We start from the raw sequence: 25,033 nt of genomic DNA, 5'->3' as shown, positions 1-25,033 counted from the left end.
ATCAAGGGATTGTGTGAAGGATTAAGAGAGAGAGAGAGAGAGAGGGAGATGGAGAGAGGCTAGGAGCCTGGGAAGCTGATTAGGTCGGGGGATTACCGCAAGGGCAAAAGAGGCATCTTGCCCCTCCCCTACCGTTGCCCATTTAAGACCCAGGAAAGAGATCACCCCTGCAGGAATGCCTGTTCCAAGGTCAGGCACAGCCAAATACACTAAGGGATCCATGTGTGCGATGCCAACGACCCCCAGAAATTGTACTGGCCCAGCATCTGAAGGGCAATCAATGGTCAGAACAGCTGGGGACTCCAGACCCTGCCTGAGCACTGTGTTCAAGGCCACACCACACCATACCTGCTGTCCAAACAGGAAAACCACAGACAGGGGTCACCTGTGCTGGCTTTGATCTTCTTGGGGATTACCGTGGTCTGGGCCTACAGGTAAAGAGATCGGATGCTTCCCTCTCTCCAAGAGGTTGTCTGTATTTCCTCCTTCCAGCCTTGTCCTCCCTTCCAGCTCTGCTCCCCCAGAAGAAAACCAAACTTCACCCTGACCGGGGGCAGGGGTTACTGTATGTTGAATATCGTCTTTGGCGTTAGCATTCCGGGAGAGCTCTGACTTTCCCTCATTCTCCTGTACCATTTGCCCCCAGATATACTTCCCTTCAAAGGAGACTTCTTTAGTCGGCCCTTAGTAACTGATATAATAAATGACCTACCGCAGTGCCAGAGAATTAATGAGGCTTAGTGCGGGAGGAGCGGAGTAATTTGAGTCTCCCGGAGAGTTTCCGATCACGTCTGCACAGCCCCAGAGATTCTGACACAGCTCCCACACCTCCATTCCCACGCCACGGGGCTGTGCGGTTTGCAAAAGATCTAGGAAGTGAGAGAAACCATGACCTTCAGGGAGAACCACTGGTTTAGAGTTTGCCGTACGTTGACAGGAAAGATTGGCATTTTTAGTGCAATCCTGGAAACCAAAGGCAGGGATAATTGCGAGTTTCTGGAACAGGCTAGAAAGAGGTTTTTGCAGTGAGCCCACAGAATGTCCTTGTACAGGGGGAGCCTCCCTCCTCAGGTGTCCCAAGCCTGTGGGTCAGTCTCTGCCCCACTGTTCTTAAGATGTAGGGTCACCAAGTGTCTACCCGGTAGGACTTCACCGACTCGGATTCTGGCCGGTGTGGATGAGCTATGATAGGTTTCTGCTCCCAATTCTTGTCAAAATGCAAGTATTTATCTTCGTAGGAAAAATAGGAGCCCTGGTGAGTTAAAAATGAGTGCTAGAGTTATAGAGTCAGTGGAATCTACTAAAAAAATTTATTAACTGTGAATCGTTCAGAATTCATATCAAGTATGATATGGCTTCATGAAAAAAAGCAAGCTACGAAACCAAAGGTAGAATGGGATCCCTATTTTGCACTTATATGCAGATAATACCTACGTGTGACAGGGGCGCATACGGAGGGGATGTGAGCAGAGATGGGGGTGCGGGGTGGGGGATGTGAGGGTAGGGGGTTATATAAGAAGTATGTTTGCAGTGTGAAAAGGAGTGTGTGCACATGTGTGTGCAAGTTCTCACAGTCCTGGACACAGGAAAAACCTGTTGTGGAGGGGCGCCTGGGTGGCTCAGTCGGTTGAGCATCCGACTTCAGCTCAGGTCATGATCTCACGGCTCGTGGGTTCGAGCCCCATGTCGGGCTCTGTGCTGACAGCTCAGAGCCTGGAGCCTGTTTCAGATTCTGTGTCTCCCTCTCTCTCTGCCCCTAACCCACTCGCATTCTGTCTCTGTCTCTCTCAAAGATAAATAAACATTAAAAAAAAAAAACTGTCGTGAACACCCACACTTCCAGAGACAAAAAGGGAATGAGAAGGCTCTATTCGCCCCCCCTCCCCCTCGTACCTCCCCCAAATAAAACTCCGTGATGTTTAAGAGCAAGGACTTTGGAGTCAGACCTAGTTTTAAATCCTAACCCCAGACTAGCTGCAGGATCTGGGGCAAGTTATTTAACCTCTTGACATCCCTTTCCTATCTGCAAAATAAAGATACTTCTTGGCATCCATAAAGGGCTTAGCACACTGTTAGCACATAGCAGACATTCACTAAATGGTAACTAAAAATTCTAGCCCATTGCTCAGAATAGAACTCAAAAGAAAATTGCACCATGGCAACAAAAAGTTTCTGACAAAGCAATTTTTAAAATACATCACATCTATATTCTATTCTGTGGCTTCTTTATGTTTAGCGGGTGTTTTGTGTGTGTGTTTTGTCGTTGTTGTTGTTGGGTTTTTTGCTTTGTTTTTTGTTTTCTTGTGTGTTTTTTTGAGGGGGCCAATAGAGTTTACAAACAATTCTTAATGACTGGTGGCTCTTGGGACTAATAATGGAGTGAAAACATGAAGTCCACAGGAAGATGTTCCCCAGTGATTTCAACCAATGGGTTAGATAGGAGCATTCTCGTATCTAAACACCATGCCCTGTCCCACCTGCGACAAAGGTGCCAGGCCACTGCGCGTTGACTGCCACTCCGGGCAGGGGCACGGGCACCAAGAGAGGGGAGTACAGGCTGCTCTGGGGGTTGGCGATGAGTTTGCAGCTGGGAGCCTCAGTGCCTCTTCCGTCCTTAACGTCCAAATCCATCAGAATTGGGGCACCTGGGTGGCTTAGTCAGTTAAGCGTCTGACTTCAGCTCAGGTCACGATCTCATGGTTCGTGGGTTTGAGCCCCGCATCGGGCTCTCTGCTGTCAGCATCAAGCCTGCTTTGAAACCTCTGCCCCCTTCTCTCTCTGCCCCTCCCCCGCGTGCACACGCTCTCCCTCTCAAAAATAAATGAACATTTTTTTAGAAATCCATCAGAATTTCAAACATCGTGGGAGTTTGTGGCGATTATTGGAAATTTTACTCGGGAATTATAAAGCAAACATCTCGTGTAAACAGGTGGCCTGTGTGACTTTATAAATTATCTAGAGAACGTCCTCAAACCAATCAAAAGTAATGCCGAAATCTTAGTCACAGTCACCCAAGGATTTCTTCCCCTCACTGCAAAAATCTCCCTCCTTAAGTCAGGAAGGCCGGCTAACTGAATACAATAAGGATCATGCTGTTCATGCTCTTGAATAATAAAAGTACACAGCCCTCCTTTTTTTAGCCTCTATGGCATTTCCTCGCTAATGCTATTCCAGCTGGGGAGTCCTCTGCTTCAATAATGTTGGGATTCTCCGCACTTCTACCGCTGAGTTCTTCTGACAGACAGAAACAACTCCCAAAGCAAAGGCTGGCTACAGCCGGGGGACCTCAGGCTCTGTCAGGAACCTTCTTGCGGTCGTTGTAGCTGACACCACCAATGCCCTCCAGGATATTCATGGGCAGAGGAAACACAATGGTGGAATTCTTCTCTGTGGCTACGGTGGTTAAGGTTTGCAGGTAACGCAGCTGCAGGGCTATGGGGGACTCGGCCAGCACCAGGGAGGCTGACTTCAGAGATTTGGAAGCATTCATTTCTCCTTCTGCTGCAAGGACCTAAAGGGACGGAAACACAAAAAGTTCAGACATCAAAGTTTACAGGTGTAACTAGTGCTTTCTGCTTCCGGCGGCTGCGGCGGCTGCATAGGGACGCCTCCCTGCCAGCCCCCACTTTCCCACAAGGGTCTCTTCTACTTGCTTCGTTGGTGGGGGTGAGAGTTTCACGTCTTAATGTGATCAGGGGAATATGAAGAGGTTGTGGGAAGCCGGGAGAGACTGTGCGAATTAGGAGTCCCCAGATTTCATGTGCAAACAAAATAAAAGCCCTGACTTTAACTCAAACTAAGACAAGTCTGAAATTCAAAGCCTCCAACTGGCTTCTTTCTGGGGTTTTCACTTATCCTAGGAGATGTTTTTCTTTTATTCTGTTGTCAGCTTCGTCTCATTCTTACAACGTGAGAACCAACGTTTGAAGCTCTCTCTGCTCTTGACTACAAGTGCCACTCTGATAGTACTAGAAGGTTCCCTTTAGAGCTCCCTCCCCCCACCTAGTTCTCTCCCCACCAAGACCGACTTGCCCCTGGGTTGCCCCAGCCCAGCTGTGAGCGCTCTTTGCCTCTGTGCCAAAGCATCCTCCAAGCCCACTGCTGAGAAGCCGCTGGAGCTTTGCAGATTAATGAGAGCTGGGGAAGGGATGGGAGCAGAGGAAAACTTGCACTGGTTCACAAGGAAGATTCTGAAGAGGGTACGCGAAAGGTTTCTCTTAGTGGGCTCTGTTTTTAACGTTTATTCATTTATTTTGAGAGAGAGAGAGAGAGAGAGAATCTCAAGCAGGCTCCCCACTCAGCGTGGAGCCTGAGGCAGGGCTCGATCCCACGATCGTGAGATCGCGACCTGTGCTGAAATCAAGAGTCAGACGCTTCGCCAACTGAGGCACCCAGACGCCCCCCATCTTAGTTGGTTGCTGACACTCTAGGAAACCCATCCATGCAGACGTGAAGACCGTAGGTCCAACAGATTCAAGAGCATTCGAGGCCAGGCTATGCTCGCATTTTGTAATTCTGACCCGGACTGCATTTAATTACCACCACCACTCACTCTTAATCCAGTAGGCACTTTAACAATAATGTTCAAAAGACAGGCACCGGTTGGCTACCTCAGAATTACCAGCTCTCAGATGGTGAGTATACCTAGTGCGATGAGCACGGATTAATGATGAGTACAGGATTGTTGAATCAGTGTGTTGACAACCTGAAACTAATCTAGCTTTGCCAGTTATACTTCAATTAAAAAAAACAAACCACACACAGTCGTTAGCTTTAAAAAGTGTAGACTCCTGGGGGCGCCTGGGTGGCTCAGTCGGTTGAGCGTCCGACTTCGGCTCAGGTCATGATCTCGCGGTCCGTGAGTTCCAGCCCCGCGTCGGGCTCTGTGCTGACAGCTCAGGGACTGGAGCCTGTTTCCGATTCTGTGTCTCCCTCTCTCTCTGCCCCTCCCCTGTTCATGCTCTGTCTCTCTCTGTCTCAAAAATAAATAAACTTTAAAAAATAAATAAGAAAAATAAAAAATGTAGATTCCTGAGCCACAAGAAACTCTGCTTTGCTGAGTCCGAGGTGAGGCCTGGGAATTAGTGTTTGCTGCCTTAAGTTCTCTCTAGGAGACTCTGAAATGCAGCCCGACTTAGGACCCACCTCGCTGAGTCGCCCCTGACCCAAGACCTATTGCCAGACTTCCTCAAGGTACGTGAAGCTGCCCATTACCTTTTAATTCAGGAAGAAATTCGCAGTAAAGACCGTGAAAAAGAAACCCTTTTCTTAACAAAATAATGGAGAATGCCTGATCTTCCATTCAAGGTCTGTTCCTGTCTGCTCCAAGGGGAGGCATCTTGCAGTGTAGACAGAGTAGCCCTTACCCTGGCCCTGGCTTCCCGGGTCGCCTCTGCCTCGGCTGCCATGGATCTCTGTAACTGCATGGGAATCCGGACGTCTTTGATTTCCACTCGGGCCACCCGGATCCCCCACAGCTCGGTGGCATCATCAAGTAAGGTCTGTTTCCAAAGCAAAAGAAAGGCCACGGTTCAGAAGACAGGTGATATTACGGATGTGCTTTCTATTTGCAAGAGAAATCCCTCTTTTTTTTCTCCTTTTGTATTCACGGCATTTGGAGTGGGACCGTTTGGGAAAGGAATAGGAGTCCTTACCGATCACGTCCAGGAATTGAAGTGAATCCCAGGAAGGATTCAGAAGCATAGCCAGATAGATCTTTCAAAAGCTATCGGGATTGACCCCCAAACTATTCCTAATGTCATCCACCTAGAGCTGAGCAAATAGCCCACATTTTCTTGCCACGGACATCAAGCAGGCAGCAGCACACTGGCTCCTCAGACATTCCTGGATTTTGTCCCAGCTCTGCCATTGCAGCTGTGCATCATTGGGCCAGTTGCTTAACCTCTCTGATTCTTAGTTTTCTCATCCTTAAAAGATTTCCTTTCAGGATTCTCGTGAGACTTGGAGACTATATATGTAAGAAATCTACCAGTGCCTCACGGTAACTCAATAAATACTGTAGGGTACTTTTTGAGATATTACGTGCCTTGCTCCATTTAACCTCTGCCCTGTGTCCAGTTTTAAACAGGTAGCCAGGCACAATTTTTTTTTTTTTTTTTTTTTGTAGAGCACAAGCAGCCTATAATCAAAGATATTTTTGTCCTCTGTAAAAACTTAAGACCACCCTAGGATAGCACGTCGGTTATCCTGGATGGGGAGGGATGAAAAAAAAAACTGCCTTGCAAAACAATAAGATCAGACAAGCAGTAGAGATCTCTGTGCTACCAAATGGCAAGTGATCTCTCGCCTTTCCATGATGTCTGCAGAACCCGGGGAGATGAGGAGACCTCCCAAGGAGCCAGTGACCAGACGGTGGCAGGGGAAACATCCAACTTGTCAAACTCATGGGGCTCTTACAAATGATTTGGAGGGTTATGCAGAACTGATATTATCTCATGAAACCTTGGGGACTCTGTGCCAACGGTAGGGACTGAGGAGATGCCAAGACCAAGTTGAATTTCCCCCCTAAGGTACGGAAGGGAGGCTCAGAATCAAAACATAATTGATTTAAAAAACATACACAAATCTGTCTATAAACTGGGGTGTGCAAGAGGTGAGGAGGCTGCCTGCAACGTCCTCATGAATATTATAATTATGGTTACTACCGACGTCATTACTGATATTGGTAGTGTGATGTCAGATTTTCCAGGGATGGCAGGCCCGTGCTGTCTCCATCGAATCCTGTTTTAATATTCCACTTACATGCAGAAACACATGGGCTGACTGAGAAATGGCGGCCCCTCTTCTGGAGTAACCTAAGCTAAAAAGGACTCTAAGCTCTTCAGAAAAGCTAACGTGAACAATGCTAAGTCATAATTTCGAATTCCAAACAAAATGGGTGAAGTGTACAATTGCTATGGCTCCCCTTCTCCTGCTCCAAAATTTAAATCCACCTTGTAGATTGGGTGGCTCAGTCGGTTAAGCGTCCGACTTCAGCTCAGGCCATGATCTCACTAGTCGTGAGTTTGAGCCCCGCGTCGGCCTTTGCGCTGACAGCTCGGAGCCCGGAGCCTGCTTCAGATTCTGGGTCTCCCTCTCCCTCTCTCAAATATAAAATAAAACATTAAAAATTTTTTTAAATAAATAAATACATAAACAAAATCTATACCTTGTGATTAGAAAGGAATAAAACCAAACACTGAGGCCCAATGTTTACAGCGGCCCTGTGTGTGTGTGTGTGTGTGTGTGTGTGCGCGCACGTATGGTTTTTGTGTGAGTGTGTGTGCATGCACGTGAGAGGGGTTCTTAGAACTGCTGATGTTTGGTGATTACTGATCACTAAAATGAACCGACTAAAGATACGGGCTTTTCATTCCCAGCATCTTTACCTGGATGCTGTGGGCGATCTCCTCTCGGCCAGCTAAGATTTGGGACAAGGTCTGCGTCCCTAAGACATTTCTCAGAGTCGTCTGAGCCAACAGAAACGTGGCTTGGTGGACATCGTTGACGTTAGCCACTGCAGAGACAGCACTATGGATTCTGTAATAGACGACTCCATCCACTTGGGTAGTCACAGAGTCTCTGGTGAGGATCTGGAGGGCAAGAACAGGGAAAAGCACGTGTTTACTACGACTGGCACAGCGACTGACAAAGTGCCAGCCAGCCTAAGAGCCCTCTCCACGGGAGGAGAGCGTTAATGATTACGGCTCGTGCCAGCATCACCCAAAATCCGCCCTGGCTTGAGTACAACATCATTGTAGTTGGCGACAAAAATTCCTATACGTTTATAGTCCGTCCCCAGCCCTGTAACTTCATCTCAGGGAAGTCTTACACCCCGAGGCCCTTGATTTGCGCTGGTGAGAATCAGCACTTGTATTTTACAACGTAGCAAGAGCACCTCTCTGCAATTCTACTCTCTAAACAGAGGTAGAACGCTTGTCTCCCTGATGCCTGAAAACATTTTGGTTTTCAGTTTTTATCATATTTGACGAACAGCAGTGCTTCTTAGAAAACATAGATGTCACCGGAGACCGCGTTCTGCATTCAGAGAGGATGTTCTATAGTCTATATTTTACAGAGGCTCTGCCTTAATCGTTCTGAGTGAGGTGACAAGGGTCTCTGCAGCCACTGAGAGATCTCTGGCATAGGAGCAGAACTTAGGCCTCCCCTCTCCCATCTAGAACTGTTGATGAAAAGGCCCACGATAAGTCGCAAGGCATCCCAAACGCTCTCATGACACAGGCCGAATCCCAAAGTAAGGACTCTTCAGTTCCCACCAGGGGCACGGTGAGAGGATTGCCGGGTCTTGACCGAGTTTCCTGGGCCAGAGAAAAGAAAACTAACGTTGACTCATAACCCTCTCGTCACCTCTGCCCTCCCACATTGTAGGTCCCACTCCTATTTTCTTTCCTCTTCATGAGTCCTTCTTATTAGTAACTCTGTTTCTCCTCCCTTTTTGCCCAGTTACTGGTCTTGGATATTTATTTACAGTGCTTTAAGAACTGAAAACAGTTCTTAAAATGCCAGTGGGCTCTGTGCAATGTCTGTTCTTTCCCCAGGACCAGCCACTGTGCTGTATCCACTCACTATATATATATATATATATATATATATATATATATATATATCACCTTCTGGAAAGATGACAGCAAGGATAATATCATAACCAAACCCTGCCCTCCACCAAATTAAATTTAGCTCCTTTATACAACTTACCTGACTCTTCCGAGCATCTTGTCTATTGTTCCCCACCCAGATTCTCTGCCAACTGTACCTTTTCTCTCTATCCTCTGGCACTTTCCCCTCCCAGCCATTCCAAGGCTTAGAGCAATCCAACCCTTGCCCTTGGCTTTATTCTCAAAGCAAAGCCCAGTGGTTTTAGGACCCACCTACGGCTTCTCAAGCAGGCCTCCTATAGTTTGAAAATGAACTGTAAAATGTCAACTGGCCATGTAATGGGGAAGATACAGGTTTTATTTCTAGTGATTTAGCTTTAACCAGCGTTACCTCTTGTGGAGGAATGTTGCAGGTAACAGTTCGGAGATCAACTTTGACAAACACATCGATGCAGGGCAGGACCAGGATCAAGCCTAAGAAAATGAAAATATAGCTTAAAATCTTACCTTATGGTAAATAACAGCAACAAATCATATCCTAGTTATGTGATACATTATTTTTAAGGATTTCTGTTTTAGTTTATTTATGTATTTTGAGAGGGAGACAGAGAGAGAGAGGGAAAGAGCATGCTTGTGATCAGGGGAGGGTAAGCGAGAGGGAGAGAGATTCCCAAGAGGCTCTGCATTGTCAGCACTGAGCCTGACCTGGGGCTCCAGCTCATGAACTGCGAGATCATGACCATGAGATCATGACCTGAGCTGAAATCAAGAGTTGGACATTTCCCCGATTAAGCCACCCGGGTGCCCTACAAGTGTCTTGACCAAAATACACCTCTCGGACAATGTTAGGCAGTGTGTTGGTTGGTTAGAGGGCCTCCTGATACGGCTAATATCCTTTACATGTAACTTAATCCGCACAACTAGTTATTATTGTTAGGTTAGCGAGGGAGGGAGCCAAACCATAAGAGACTCTTAAAAACTGAAAATAAACTGAGGGTTGATGGGGGATGGGAAGGAGGGGAAAGTGGATGATGGGCATTGAGGAGGGCACCTATTGGGATGAGCACTGGGTGTTGTATGGAAACCAATGTGACAATAAATTTCATATAAAAAAAAGAATTGGCAAAACTTATTACTAACACTTGCATTATTAAAGCATAATGGACAATTTACAAAAGTGAAGAGGTTTTCCATTAGCAATTTGGCTTGTTTCCCTCTAGTTCTTATGGTTTTCTGAGGTAACTCAGCCCCAGAGACACGTATGACGAGAGTAGTTATCCTGGGACATCTAGTGGTGAAATCTTCTGGGAAAACTCATTTAAGAGAGATACAGTTTTCTCTAGAGTCCTCCAAGTTATCCAACTTTACCCTGCTTATACATTTGGCCGCACCAAATGCAACATAACCAACAAGGGGTCAACCTTGGTCCGATACACCTGAGTTGGATGAGTCTAACACTTCTATTTGGACAAACTCATGAGACCATCCATCATAAATAATTCTTGCATTCTTTCTCTTAGGTCCTTTACAGAGTTACACAAGTAGGAGTATACTACTTGAAATGACCAACTGTCTTTAGCAAGCTTCTGCTTTTGAAATTTCTTATATTTTTTTATGCAACAGGTATCTGAGTGCCTACCATGGTGCATGGTCAAGTGCAGAGCACTTGCAGTATCACAGTGGATAAGAGAGGTCCTGCCCCCCCAGAGGGGTTATATTCCAGCTGGACAGAGAACGTGTTTACTCACATACATCATAACAAGGAGAAGGAAACAAATGTTATTAGAGAGGTATTGCAGATAACCCGTCTTTTTCATGTATCCTCTAGGATGCTATTTTTGGTGACCTCTCCTTTCAAAATAGTAGAATTTATCCCATGAAATTGTCATGTTTGAGAGTCAAAAACAAATATTAGCCACTTCATATAGTTCAACTACACGTAGACCAAGAGAAGTTACGAGAATTAAATCAATATCTAACTTCTAGAGTTTTAGTACCTCAGACCTTCTCACGCCCCCTCTCCCAAACCCCATCCTTGTACAACATGAATTTAGAACACTCTTCATTCTAAGAGAAAAGATGAAAAGAAATGCTACCTTTGGCCAAAGGAGTTCTACAATGGCTTCCAGCTCTATATTTCTATTAATCTACTTGCCAGAAGAGGAAATTGCCTTTTACTTTTCCATTAGCTCTTTTTGAAGACGGAGAATCAAAAACCAGCTCCTGGAATATTCTTCCCGAGTAATTTAATCATCTACCTTGGCCATTTACTCCCTCTCCTCATTCTTCTGTCACTCCTTTAGTGGTCTCGGTAATAAGTGACATCCAGCCAACGTAACAGAGCCACTGTTTGCTCAGGTTCATTGAATCTCTCGGAGGGAAATGTTAAGAGACAGAAACAGATTTCCAAACTCTCAAACTAATGGTTTAGTGGTCATTCATATTTACTTGCATAACAGAACCACATCCTTCAATTATACAGAGAGGCAAGGGTTCCAGCTTCCTGTGATTTTTTTTTCTTCTCAGTAGAAGGTGCCGGGAAAAGTTTTGGTGGCAATAGTCATAGTATTAGGTGCCCGTGATCCTTGTCAGGGGCACCCACAGTGTCCTACCTGGCCCTCTGGCTTTGTCAGCTTGGATGCGTCCCAGTCGGAATACAACAGCACGTTCATACTCCTTAATGATCTAAGAGATTAAGGGAGAGCATTTAGTCTTAATGGTTCATCAGCTCATACAGAGTCCAATTTATTTCCCAGGGTATTACCTTCAAGCACATCCATATGGAGATGGGGAAGGTAATGATCATCAACAGGACAGAAAGGGAAAACAGGATCCAGCCACAGACACCAAGCCGTTTACTGCTGATGCCTAGAAAATGAGGAGGAAGCAAGCCTGTAATTTATGTGGTTCTTAGAAAAAGCCATTCAGCTGCATGAGTAAGGATACTACCCAGATGGCTGGCCATGCCTGATGGCACTGGGGCGGAGATCTAAATCCATGCACACCTATAAATGCAGTAAACACACACACACACACACACACACACACACACACTATTCACTCAGGGCTTTAGACTGAAATTGACCTGTCCCTTCCAAGCAAACTCTCATAGCAATCAGTAATAATAACTACCATTCTATTTGGTAGGATTGACATGGTTTATAATCCTCAAAACATATAAAACACTGTTGCCCAGAGTATGGACTACCTACATCAGAATCATTAGGGTACCATTTTAAAAGACAACTTCCTTTGCCCCCAGGATTCTCCAGGTTGAAATTCAAGACAATCCTTTAGGGAGACAGGTAGGTATCATTACCCCCAAAGGGAGACAGTGTGGCAGGAAAACCATTTTGAAGAGCCCAAGGTATGAGCTTCTACGAGAGATCTCTCACCTGCCGGTGCTGCGGTCTTAGGCAAGGCACTCAATCTTTCTAAGCCTCCACTTCCTCATCTATAGGCTGGGGATGGCAGTCAACTAGCTTGAAGGATTTGATGAGGACTAAATGAGATAATTTTTATATGGCACTTGGCCCATACATTAACATCTACATTAGTAAATATATATTATTACTCTTATTCTCATTTTACAGATATTACAGGGACTTGTCAGCCACTGATATTTGACATTTCTGACTTTTCACAGAATCTTGTTACACTGACTCATTACATTGGATGTCTTTTTGCTAATCCCACGTTATGATAACAGGGCCATTTTGGCTTAAAGACTATTGCCCTACAATGCTAACTTCAAATCAGACTCCAATCACTTAAAACTTGGTAGCTTTCACCACTTCAATTACATAATTTCTCAGGTTTTCGAGCTCATGTTTGTAAAACCCACAGGTCTGGCTGACCCTGTATGCTTATTTTATTGTTTATATTCACTATTCCACCCTCTTTTTCGTTCTCATTCCTTCTCCCTCTCCTCTTCTTGACGACCGCCCCACCTCACCCCACACTTCCTCCAACTGAGTCCTATTCTCCACACAAGCACCCGAATTAACTGCACATACTAGATGCCTTCCCACAGATAATTCCACAAACAACATGCACTATCTCTAGCTCCATTAATGCCTAAACCATGCACCTTATTGTCCACGTTAGAGACACAGGGTTATCACTGTCCCTTCCCTGTTCAGCCGCGGAAGTCACTAGGTCTAACTGATGCCACCTCAAAAGCATCCTCACTTATCCACTTTACTGTTACTGGCTCGTCAGTGCCCACGCCAGAAGTGTATGAACATTCAGGAGAGTTCTAGGATTTCGCGCTTACAAACAATCTTGTGATGAGTGCTTTCTAATATGTGTTTTTACACACTTTATGTAGGGTAAATGCCTAGCAGTGAAAGCGTTAGGTCAAAGAGATGAGTATTTACAATTTTGTTAAGCGGTAAGTGCCCTTCAAAGACTTCAGACCACCCCACACTGTCATCAAGGGCACACTGTGACACCGTGGCTATTTCCACATGCTTCTCCTCACTAGATATTTTGAGTCTTCTCAATTATGACATTCCGACAGATGAGAAGCATCTAAGTTTTAGACACATATTTAGTATTAAAAACTTGGGGGCAAATGCCCTTTAATAGGCTCTAGACACACATAAAGATATAGTCAATAGCAATAAGGGCTGGGCTGCATACCCAAAGTTTACCCAGGCTCTGAGCTGTCAGCACAGAGCCCCACACTCACGGACTGTGAGATCATGACCTGAGCTGAAGTCGGACGCTTAACCCACTGAGCCACCCAGGAGCCCCCAAAGTTTACATTTTTAAAATATCACCTTCCAAAGCCTCGGACCACACTGAAGTGGATTCGACTATCATTATGCAGGCTAAAAAGACATTTTGTACATTCTAATAGAATCTTTGCTGCATTTTGCTTATTAGTGCTTTTTAAACTATTATTAATGACACAGCCTGTTTATAAACATTCTTATTGTAAAAAAAAAAAAAATCCAAAGCAACATGGATAAAACCAAAGTCCCCCTGACCGTCCTCCCCTTAGTCCACTTTTATCTAGATTGGTCCCATAGTTGTTGATTTGGTGCATTTCATTATAGACCGATTCAATGTATTTATATACATGTAACTATCATTAGAAAACATTTGGCTTCGGGGCCACTGGGTGGCTCAGTCAGTTAAGCATCCAACTTCAGATCAGGTCATGATCTCACAGTTCATGAGTTCAAGTCTGGCATTGGGCTCTGTGCTGACAGCTCAGAGCCTGGAGCCTGCTGCAGATTTTGTGTGTGTCTCTCTCTGCCCCTCCCCTGCTTGTGCTCTCTCTCTCTCTCTCTCTTTCTCAAAAATAAATAAACAAGCATTAAAAATGCTTACATTTGTAGATTTGGTGAGCTGTGGCACCACATTAAACTCCGTTTTTAAAAACCGAACGTATCTTAGAGATGCTTCATGTCAGCACGTGCAGATCGACCTCATTCTTCGTAATTACCGCACACTGTCCCCCCCTCCCCCCCCGCCCCCGAACCCGTGCTCGTACACGTTCTCTCGGGGACAAGTTGCACTTCCCTGGAATCTCGGTGACGTCGTTGCTATTCAGGCCCCTTGGGGTGTCCCGGGGCTGTGACTCCAGCAGGGCAAGGCACACAGGTAGCTGGGCTCCAACAAGGACACGAGCTACACTCTGTGCCCTGAGGGAGCGCTAGACGTTTCCAGACCAGCTACGCTCTGAACACCACGCTGCATGAGCAAGTGTCTGCGGCGGAGAACCAGGCCCGTCCCCCCCAACCGTCGGCATGCCTCCGGAGCCCCATCAAGCCCTTGCGTCACCAGCTGCCAGTGAGGCTCTGTTAGGTACTAAACTTGCTGAGACACAACAGATGAGAGTGTGATTAATCTGCCCAGATTTACCCTTGAGCATTAGCATCCCCCAGGCCACTACCGCTGGGAGAATTGAGGAGCCCGGGGGTGTCATTAGCCGTCGTTAAAGTGGGGCTGGGAGCACAGTTACCCAGCTTCCCTGCAGGCCCAGCAGCCAGCCTGGCCAGCCAGCTGTACAGGCTTTGAGCAGAGGCGATCTTCCAGCCTCCCCTTCACAGAGAACCCACGAAGCAAGTGTTGGGAAGCGGGACCCAGGCTCCCCATTCTGACTGAGAAGATGGGCAGGGATTGTGTTACCAAGGATCTTCAGGAACCTCCCATCGCGCCTCCATTGCAGCCTCCACAAGGTTGCTGCAGGAGCCTTCCTGACGGAAGGAAAGGGCCCCATACAACCTCGGCATTAACCCGCTAAGCTCGCGGCACGCCTAATTCTCTCCTGCTTCCTCCAAATCCACGGAGGTGTCTTTTCTGTAATTGTCACAGTATCACATGGCCATCCTCGTACGCTCACTGCCCAGCAGAGAACTGGGTTTTGCCACCCCCAACAAATTCCTCTCGATTTCTCATCCCTCCGTTTAGCAGTATTTTCCCAGTTCTAGACCAGGCATCATGCTGGGGCCGAGGATACAAAGGAGGAGAAGATGGGGAACTTGCCAGCAAGGGTTCATGTCTGCAGGAGAGAGACAAGAGGGACAAGTCACAGGGTCAGGTCTTTGCTGTGCTGCCTTCTAGGAAATGTCCCCCTGGCAATGTAAGCGGCGGTTCCCTCCTGTATGTGACTGTGACAAAGAACAGCAGTATGTTCAATCACTACACTTCCTTCGAGCTGGAAAGAGAAAGGTAGAGCTGTGACGCACAGAACCCGAGACCCTGCACTGCTGACCCTGGGGGGAAGGACCCCGGGACTTTCAGCTGGAAGGACCTCAGGGATAACGGAGGCCAAGCCTTCATTTTGCAGCCCGAAAACTTCCCGGTTAGTGGTGTCATCATCATCTTAATCTCTTTTTAGGTAAACTGGGACCCACACGTCTCCCAAACTGACAGTAATTCCTGTGTGCCTTTAATGATTTAGGCAATGAGGCAAAACGGAGCCTCACTTACAGAGCCATACCTCTGGGGCTTTGTTTCTGCATTTAGCCCCAGCCTGTAGCACCAGAGGAAACTTACATTACCTTTAGGACTAGGGGTAAACGCTTAAAGCAAGATTGACAACTTACTTGGATGAGGCCAGGAAGTAAGGGAGATTATTCCAAATCCCCACTTATATGGCGCTCGAAGTAGAAACGAATTTTAGTAAAGCAGGCGAGGTGACTTGGTTGCTTATTTCTTACTTTGGCTCGGTCAATAGTCTTTAAATATCAGGTCAATACTACATACGACCCTTGCCCCCAGATCCGTGTTACTACAAAACAGTTATTTCTTCTCTAAGCAGAAAGAGCTGTTTGGGTTTTTGTGACATTGTTTCAAAACGCCAGAACAGAAGGACATACACTACACATCAGGAAAATGAAAAGCAAAACCACCATGAGATAATAATACACGGCTTCCAGAGAGGCAAGTGTTAAGGACAGACAATACCACATTGTGGCAAGGTTGTGCCCCAGTGAACCCTCAAGTATGCAAATTGACATGATCAGCTTGAAAAACTATTTGAAAATATCTACTAAAGTTAAACACACTGGCTCTATGACTCAGTCTTCAACTTCTAAATAATACTTAAGAGAAATGAGAGGTAATGACAGTGAAAACACGTTCAAGAATGGTCATCGCAATTTTATTCATAAAATTCAAGAAATGTAGAGCCACCCTAACCCATCAATAGTAAAATGAATAAATAAAATTGTGGCATTCTCATATAAAGGAGTACTACCCAGAAAGAAAAAAAGACAGGGGCGCCTGGGTGGCGCAGTCGGTTAAGCGTCCGACTTCAGCCAGGTCACGATCTCGCGGTCCGTGAGTTCGAGCCCCGCATCAGGCTCTGGGCTGATGGCTCAGAGCCTGGAGCCTGTTTCCGATTCTGTGTCTCCCTCTCTCTCTGCTCCTCCCCCGTTCATGCTCTGTCTCTCTCTGTCCCAAAAATAAATAAACGTTGAAAAAAAAATTTAAAAAAAAAAAAAAAAGAAAAAGAAAAAAAGACAAAGCTACCACCATATGCAAAATACAGATGAATCTCAAAACAAAATATTGAGCAAAATAAGCCAGACCCAAGAGGGCATGTGTTTTGATCCCATGTGTAATATACTTATTATATTATACTTATATATATTCTTACCCTATGTATAAGAATATATACTGTAAGAGCTCACTTATTTTGCATCATCTCATCCAAAAACAAGCAAAACTAATGTATTAGGTTTGAATTCAGAGTAGTAGCTGTCTCTAATTAATGGGGTTGGGTATTTTCTGGGAAGGGATGAGGAAACTTTCTAGGTGCTGTTATTTTCCATATCTCGATCAGGGTGGTGATCGCATAGACTTACACATATCAAGGCTGTGGAAATACACAAAGACCAATCAAATAAGAACAGCAAAGTTTCTTTATCCAGAGCCTTGCTATCTGGCACAAGAGTCAGCCTCTGTCATTGAGTTTTGTCAGAGACTGAAAGGCGGACAGAGGAGTCGGGGGGCTTCATGGTGGAAAAGGGGGAAGGCTTCAGGCAACTGGAGGCTGTTGGCATGGGGAAGCTACAGCTGGGCTCCCTGGAAGCTAGGCATCCCCTGTGATTGGGTAAAGGAGCAGACTTGGCTTTCGTTAGTTGGTCCTAAGTTGGAAGCAGGGACGAAAAGTAGAGAAGCTGTCAGTTATTTAGGCCCTTTGGGACTGATAGTTACAGAAGTTATTGTTTAGCTTCCTGAGTTGTCACTAGAGATAACAATCTAGTTTCTTGCAAGACTGACTTCCTGACAGGCTGGCTTCCTGGGCTGGTTATTACAGACAAAGGGGGTTATTTTGGGGGACAGGCAGCTACAGGCTGTTCCTCAGAGTTCTATTTTTATATATGGTCCAGCCATTGTCTGTTTGTCTATTCAGTCTCTCCAGATAAGCACTTACGTGTATGTATCTCACACTTCAATAAATAGTTCAAACAGGGGTGCCTGGGTGGCTCAGTCGGTCAAGCGTCCGACTTCGGCTCAGGTCATGATCTCAAGGTCCGTGAGTTCGAGCCCCGTGTCGGGCTCTGTGCTGACAGCTCAAAGCCTGGAGCCTGTTTCAGATTCTGTGTCTCCCTCTCTCTCTGACCCTCCCCCGCTCACACTCTATTTCTCAAAAATAAATAAACATTAAAAATCAATCAATCAATCAATCAAATAAAAACCAGAGGATATAAGGTCAGGCTAGTATTGAGGATGGAAAACTCACTGCTTACTCTGCATTCTCAGAGAGAGGACAGACAGAATGGGAAACCTTCAGCAAAGCCAGCCTGTGGACAGATGGACACAGTGCCCGGCCCCGATGAGCAGTGGAGGCCCTGAGTCATTCACCGCACATTGTAATTGAGACGCCTTCACGTGAAAGTTGGATGACATCCTACTCACCACGCAAGCCACTTAAGTCTTAGTTTCCTCCTCTGTTAATACAATAATAACTAGTTGCGTGGATTAAGTTACATGTAAAGGATATTAGCCGTATCAGGAGGCCCTCTAACCAACCAATACACTGCCTAACATTGTCCTAGAGGTGTATTTTGGTCAAGACACTTGGAGGGCACCCGGGTGGCTTAATCGGTTAAACGTCCAACTCTTGATTTCAGCTCAGGTCATGATCTCATGGTCATGATCTCGCAGTTCATGAGCTGGAGCCCCAGGTCAGGCTCAGTGCTGACAATGCAGAGCCTCTTGGGAATCTCTCTCCCTCTCGCTTACCCTCCCCTGATCACAAGCATGCTCTTTCCCTCTCTCTCTCTGTCTCCCTCTCAAAATACATAAACTTAAAAAAAAAAAAACAAAAAAAAAAACAACTCAACATTTCCATCAGATTGACTAAACAGTAAACAGATTTTTATAGATTCTTGGCCCCTGATCTCTGTTTTCTTAGTGCATTTTCTTTAGAAACACTTATGGTAAGTTCTTTCTCTGCCCCTTCTAGACATACATCTTTTTTTTTTTTTTATGTTTGTATGTTTGTTTGTTTGCTTGTTTTGAGAGAGAGAGATCAGTGGAGGGACAGAGAGACAGGGAGACAGAGAATCTGGAGCAGGCTCTGTGCTGACAGCACAGAGCTTGACACGGGGCTTGAACCCACAACCTATGAGATCATGACCTAAGCCCAGATCATGACCTGAGCCGAAATCAAGAGTCTGACACTTAACCAACTGAGCCAACCAGGCACCCCAAGACATAAATCTTTTTTAAGAAGATTTTTAAAAGCCTCTTGCTAGGATTATTTTCTCAAGCACCTGGGAGCCCTTCTTTTGAAATGTAATCCTCTAAGAAGGCAGCACTCCCAATTTTTTGTGGGGTGCGGGAGCCTGACTGCCGTGGGCACCTCGCTGCAAGGTGTAAATATGCCGCCTGTCAGAAAGATGAGAGAAGTGTATTAGCAAACACAGATGGCCTCTGACCATCTCCTAAGCTCCCCCACTCGTTTTCCAGTAGCTCGCTCCAGGCTTTAGAAACCCTATTCGCCTTTGTTTCAACACAGTTGGTTCACACTGAGTTGTGGCCTCTCTCCTCTATTGCAATAGTCTTCACTAAGTCTTTTAACTTTGGGGCATTTTTTACGCTGAGCACTTACATAATATTTTATTTATTTATTTATTTATTTATTTGGTAATTTGCTTTCTTTTACCAGATAAGATTCTACATATACATTGTGGATATTCTGGTCCGTCCAGACGATGGCCCCTCTATGTGGGCAAGAACGACATTTTCAAGAATGTACAATAAATCCCTACCCCTGAATGTATCTGCCTCCTAAAGTAATGGAGCCCCTGACTGTAAGTTCTTACTTAAAGAAAGAGAGAGGGGCGCCTGGGTGGCGCAGTCGGTTGAGCGTCCGACTTCAGCCAGGTCACGATCTCGCGGTCCGTGGGTTCGAGCCCCGCGTCGGGCTCTGGGCTGATGGCTCGGAGCCTGGAGCCTGTTTCCGATTCTGTGTCTCCCTCTCTCTCTGCCCCTCCCCCGTTCATGCTCTGTCTCTCTCTGTCCCAAAAATAAATAAACGTTGAAAAAAAAAAAATTAAAAAAAAAAAAAAGAAAGAGAGAGAGAGAGAGAGACCAGATCTTCAGTGCAAAACTACTAAATCAGAGCTAGGTGGTGACCTTATCGTCGCTACACCTATGACTACCACATTTCATAACCACGAGGGTTCTCTAAAATGTGATAATTACGTCTCACCCACAGAACGATGATCGGTGCTGAATAGTTACGTGAACCTGACGACACACGTATACTGATTTCCTTTGTGCCGTGGGGTCTCTTATAGAAATATGGAAGACATATTTTGAAATAGAATGTTTAAATGTTCGAGAACGTGTAAAAATAAGTGCTTCTAACGCCTTATGCCCTCCCACCTTCAGCTTAAGAATTCAAGCACGGCCAACCCAAGGGAAGCCCCTCGTGCGGCCCGTGTCATGACCTCCCCCCAGAGGAACCTTGCCTGCAGCCTCCTCACGATGAGTTCCAATGAGCCTTCATCCCATCAGTCAAATGCAGCAACACCCAAGCGCGCATTAGGAGACCAGGCTTGACACACGGGCTCTGAGGAAATCTTCAGTTCAGTTTTTCAGGTGGTAGGGCTATGGTCTGTCACCTCTGGGTCTAGGTGACTAAGCCACATGCTAACACCTGTATTAGAGTTAAGCACGAGTGTCCTCACACATCTTTGTGCCTCTGCGTGGGCCTTTGTGGCCCCCAGCCCCCCTTCACGTCCCCCATTCTCCTCTCCCTCACCTGGCCACACCGCTCCCCTCACTCGTCACCTCTTCTAGGAAGAGTCTTCTCTCTCACCCCCACCTTCGGGCGCTCCTCTTCTGAATTTCTCGTACACCTTCCATCGTGGCTTTTCATAGGACGTTGTAATTTTCAGCTAACTCGTGTGCCTTGCCTGGAGATTTGTGGGGCTTTGAGAGCAGGCATTTTATTTTTAGGTCTCCATCTCCTGACACACGGTAGATTTTAAATTCATTCATCAAACGAATGAGGTGAATGGCAACCAAATGCACCGAATGATCAAAAATGATGCTCAAAAACAAACAAACAAAAAGGATGATGTTCAGCAGCACAATAGATTTAGTGATCAGTTTGACGCCTCTTGTCTGGAAATAATGATCCGTCGGAAGAGATTCTGCCTGCTCTCCAGAGAGGCAATTAAACTGAGAACCATCTGGCCTCACATTTTGTCCTTCACGCTACTGCTGTACCAAACCCCCATACCATTATGAGAAGAAAACGAAGAACATGTTTTCCTCATGAAGGCGTCCAGAATGAGCCTCCCCAGAACGGGCTGCTTTGGCACACGGATTATTCTGAACTGCAGGTATGCAAGGCCCAAAAGACTCAAGAAGAGCTTTTGGTCCAGGAAGAGATCATCGGAGATCATTACAAAGGGTGTGGTTAGCCAAGGGGAGATGGGCAGGACCTGTTCGTTTAAATTCCTCTCCGTATCCCACGGTTTCTGCCTGGTATGACAAACATTTATTTACCAAACGTTTGCTCTTCTCCCCTTCCTGTGTGTTGGAAGCCCCAGCCCACCGCCCCCTTCTTCTTAGCTCAGGCTGGCACATAACCCTCAATTGCCTGACTGTCGTAGAGCCTCTCGCGTTCACGCGAGGTGTTTTTCTCCCGCGAGTCGTCTCACGTTCATTTAATTAGTAGACCTGCCAAAGAACCTAAAAGGGTAGAGAAAAGGTTTGTCTTCTCCCCTGCTTGCATCATTCTTCTGTCTCCTCAACCTCCCTTTTCTGTATGAAATAACAGCATGGCCAACAGCAACAACAAATACTTTGTCCTTAAGATTTAGGTGCAGTCTCGTGATAGTGTTATTTATGACACAGGTAAGTAAAAAACTCTCTGAGAGTCCAGTGGAGAGATAATGAAGCAAACCACCACATACCCACACAATATTGTATCACGGATATTTTTGTAAACAATTTATGAAAACATGAAAATGCCTATGGTATGATGTTAAAAGAAAAAAGCAGGAGAAGGAAAAATTCTATGCACGATATGATCCCAATCCGCACAAAATACACGCATGGAAAAATATTGGAAGAAACTGACCCAAATATTAACAGTGGTTAATTCTGAACAGTGCGAGTATGATTGGTTTATACTGAAGGGGGTCAGAACAAATCTCCCTAAAGTGGGCTACTTTGGCATGTGAGTATTTGGAGGAGAAATCAAGACCCAGTGAGCTCAAGAGAGATCTTTGCTCCTCCCTTAACTACCTAGAAGAACTTAAATCGGGGGGTTTTCCCAGAATGAGAGTTCTTACCAGAGATGAATTTTCTCTAAGTGACCCATCTCTGTGGCCGAGCAAACATGTAATTACCAAGCACCTGCTCTTATTGCCCTGAGAATTGCCCTCCTCCCCTTTGGGGCCCCAGGGCGCTGGCCCATCCCGTAGGTCAGGATGACACATGTACCTCATTTTCTCTTTCTGTCTTTGAACCTCTTATGCATGTGGGGTTCCTGTTTGTACACAATTAGATTATCTCCCGTTAGTCAGTCTCAGGTCAATTTAATTCCGAGGCCAGCCAGAAGAGTCTTTGAAGGGTAAGGGGAAATGTTTCCTCCTCCGCAAGACTGTCCTAAGTTTTCTTAATTTTTGATACCTTTATAATATTAAAAGGGGATCTTTAAATAAGAAACTTAATCACATCAAGTAAAAAAAGAAAAAAGTCCTTTCTGTTTCCACAGCAGGAAAACCTGGATGCCTCCCAGGGGAAAAATAAAAAGTGTGTAGATCGAGATCACCTTCCCTGGGCCTGGGGATGTAGAGTTACAAGTTCTTCCTCTTTCTATTCATTTCCAATCCTGTGGAGAAACAGTCAGTGAAGTACAGTCTCAGCACCTTCCTGGTTCTTTCTTCAGAGAATCAAAGATTTTAGGTGCCCAACGTAAAATCTGAAGTGAACCCCTCCTGGTAAATACTATCTTTTCATCACCTGTAAGTCATTTTCCCTCCTGCCTGTTTCTCTGAAATGTGCACCCAGCTTGCATCAAGGGATATTCTTCAGGGAAAACACAGAATTGCTAGAAAGAAATCCTGTGCTACTCGAAGTGTGGTCTCAGCCCGGCAACCTCACCAGCTTGCAACTTCCTTGGATGCAAAATCGTAAGCCCATCCCAGAACTAGAGTACCAGGCCTTCCAGGGATGAGGACCAAAGCCCCCTGTGTAGTAAAAAACTCCCTGGGAAAAATTTTTTTTCATATTAACATGGAGAAGAAATTCCAAGATTTGGATGATTAAGATTCCAATTGGCTTCACTTTAAGTCTTAAAGAGAAAGGGAACAAAGTAAGGAGTGTGAGAGAAGCCAACGGCTAATGAGTAGTGTCGTCCCGAGTTACATGAGTACGTTACACGAGTACGTGTAAACACGTTACATGAGTACGTGTTTAACAACCAGGTGGAGGGGGGGAGGGAGCCCTAATTTATAGCACTCTGTAGATTTGATCTCCCCTGTGATGTCACTGAGCTTGGAGTTGGGAAGAGACGCACACTGGTGGCTTCCGGACGTTTGTGCCACAAGCTAGTGGCACAGTACCGCAGAAGTCTCCTGCTGGAGGTGACAACAAGGGCTCAATCACTCATTTAATTCCCTCAACATTTGTAAGTGGAAATTTCCGCACAGTGTGAAACACTAACTAAGGTCAGCTCCTTGACGTATCCAAGATGGAGGAGGGCAAGGGCGAACTCACCCCCCCGATCTCCAGAGGATGACCGATGCCACATCTCTCATAAACTGCCAAAAGCATATGAAATCAGAAGTTGTGACATATAAGCTCCATGTCTGTTTGCACTGTGATAGTGCAGGGTTTTCACTATATTTAAAAAAAACCAAAACCGAGTAACCCTGTGGACAGTTTTAAATATCTCACTGGTCTGGAGCTCCAGCCATACCATTTCCCAGCTGCTGCTTTCTCTTGTTGATTGGAAGCTAAAATGTCTCAGGAAACGTCTTGTTTAAAAAGATAATGGAAGGTATTCTCGAGAGACCTCCCTCTTAGCTTCCAAGGGATATTTACTGCCTCCAACATATGGATGTAGATAAATATCTCTACACGTATACTTTTCCTTTTACAAATCGATCATGCCAAATGTGTTCTCTATTTCTAGCTTTCACTGGGACTTCTTCAGCAGCATAAAGTATAGAGAGGGTGGGTAAGGACCCCCTCTCCCTCCTCACACATATGCACATACCTACACATGTGTATCATCACTTTCTGGAAGTTGAACAAGTTTTTAAGCTCCCCCAAACTCAGTTTTCTCCCTCATAAAATGAGATTATGCAAGAAGCTACCTCAGAATTATTGTAGGATTTAAAAATCTGGGGCGCCTGGGTGGCTCAGTCGGTTGAGCGTCCGACTTCGGCTCAGGTCATGATCTCACGGTTCGTGAGTTCGAGCCCCGCGTCGGGCTCCGTGCTGACAGCTCAGGGACTGGAGCCTGCTTCGGATTCTGTGTCTCCCTCTCGCTCTGCCCCTGCCCTGCTCGCACTCTGTCTCTGTCTCTCAAAAAGTGAATACACGTTAAAAAAATATTTAAAACTATAATGCAAGCAAAATGCTTCATAATACCGACATGCCATTCAAGGTAGTAGTTAGCGCTTATGGCCTAAGTTTTTATTTTCCTCAACTTTTCTCCATGTACCAAACATGATGCAGCTCACATCAACTTTTCTTTTTAATCACAGCATCACCAGCTGATATTTGAAAACGGATACATTTCAGCCTGGGGTCTTTGCTATGTAATGCAAAAAAAGAAAAACAAAGAGTGTAAAGACAAACACAAATTCTAGCTAACACTGAAGAAAAGAGCAGATGATAGACTGCTGTTTGAGAAGAAAAAACAAAGCCACAAAAAGCAATGAATCCAAAATCCTGGGCTCCAACTGGAATTGACGCCAGTCCCGATATGTATCCATCCCCTTCATGGCTAACCCTGTAACTCTCACAAATGCCACAACTCTCGCTCTGCTTAACGTACAAAAAACAAGCTTAGGGCACAAAAGAGGGACTTACCCACTAAATTCTCTTTATCCAGCTTCTCGGGGGAAGATGCCCCAGGATCCATCTCATTCTTGAGAAGCTTTTATGCTTGGCCAATTTTCATGGGTTTGGAGCCAGGCCTGGGCTCCAGGCAGCACCCCGATGTGCTTGGGAGAGGGAAAGGAGACAGAGACGGAATGAGCGAGAGAGAGAAGTCCCTCGTCTTTCTGGAGCACCCCAAGGAGCAGTTTCCCTGGTGAAGGAAGCCCGTTAACATAAACAAAACGATTTCTTTCATGAATTCAGACTGCCTTTGTTCACAGAGAACATTCAAAAGAACATGACCTTTGCTTCCTGTAAAACAGCTCTAGGTAATTCTCTACATCATTTATATTTCATAACACACTTTTATGCACCTT

General features: G+C 45.6%; 1 protein-coding gene across 1 annotated transcript; it reads right to left on the bottom strand.

Annotated features, from left to right (window-relative positions):
- Positions 1-2,876: 2,876 nt before the first annotated feature.
- Positions 2,877-24,856, bottom strand: STOML3 (stomatin like 3). The gene is made up of 7 exons (XM_086713174.1): positions 24,648-24,856; positions 11,380-11,483; positions 11,228-11,300; positions 9,007-9,089; positions 7,389-7,592; positions 5,367-5,501; positions 2,877-3,511 (listed from the first exon to the last, which is right to left on the bottom strand). Exons 1-7 carry the CDS (start codon positions 24,697-24,699, stop codon positions 3,287-3,289), a joined length of 876 nt encoding a protein of 291 aa, XP_086569300.1. The 5' UTR covers positions 24,700-24,856; the 3' UTR covers positions 2,877-3,286.
- Positions 24,857-25,033: the final 177 nt, after the last annotated feature.

The sequence above is a fragment of the Puma concolor genome, chromosome A1 (assembly GCF_028749965.1).
Source record: "Puma concolor isolate L17-30 chromosome A1, mPumCon1.1.hap2, whole genome shotgun sequence".
Lineage (NCBI taxonomy): Eukaryota > Metazoa > Chordata > Mammalia > Carnivora > Felidae > Puma > Puma concolor.
The sequence above is the reverse complement of the archived record's forward strand: the minus strand, read 5'-3'. Positions and strand labels throughout refer to the sequence as shown.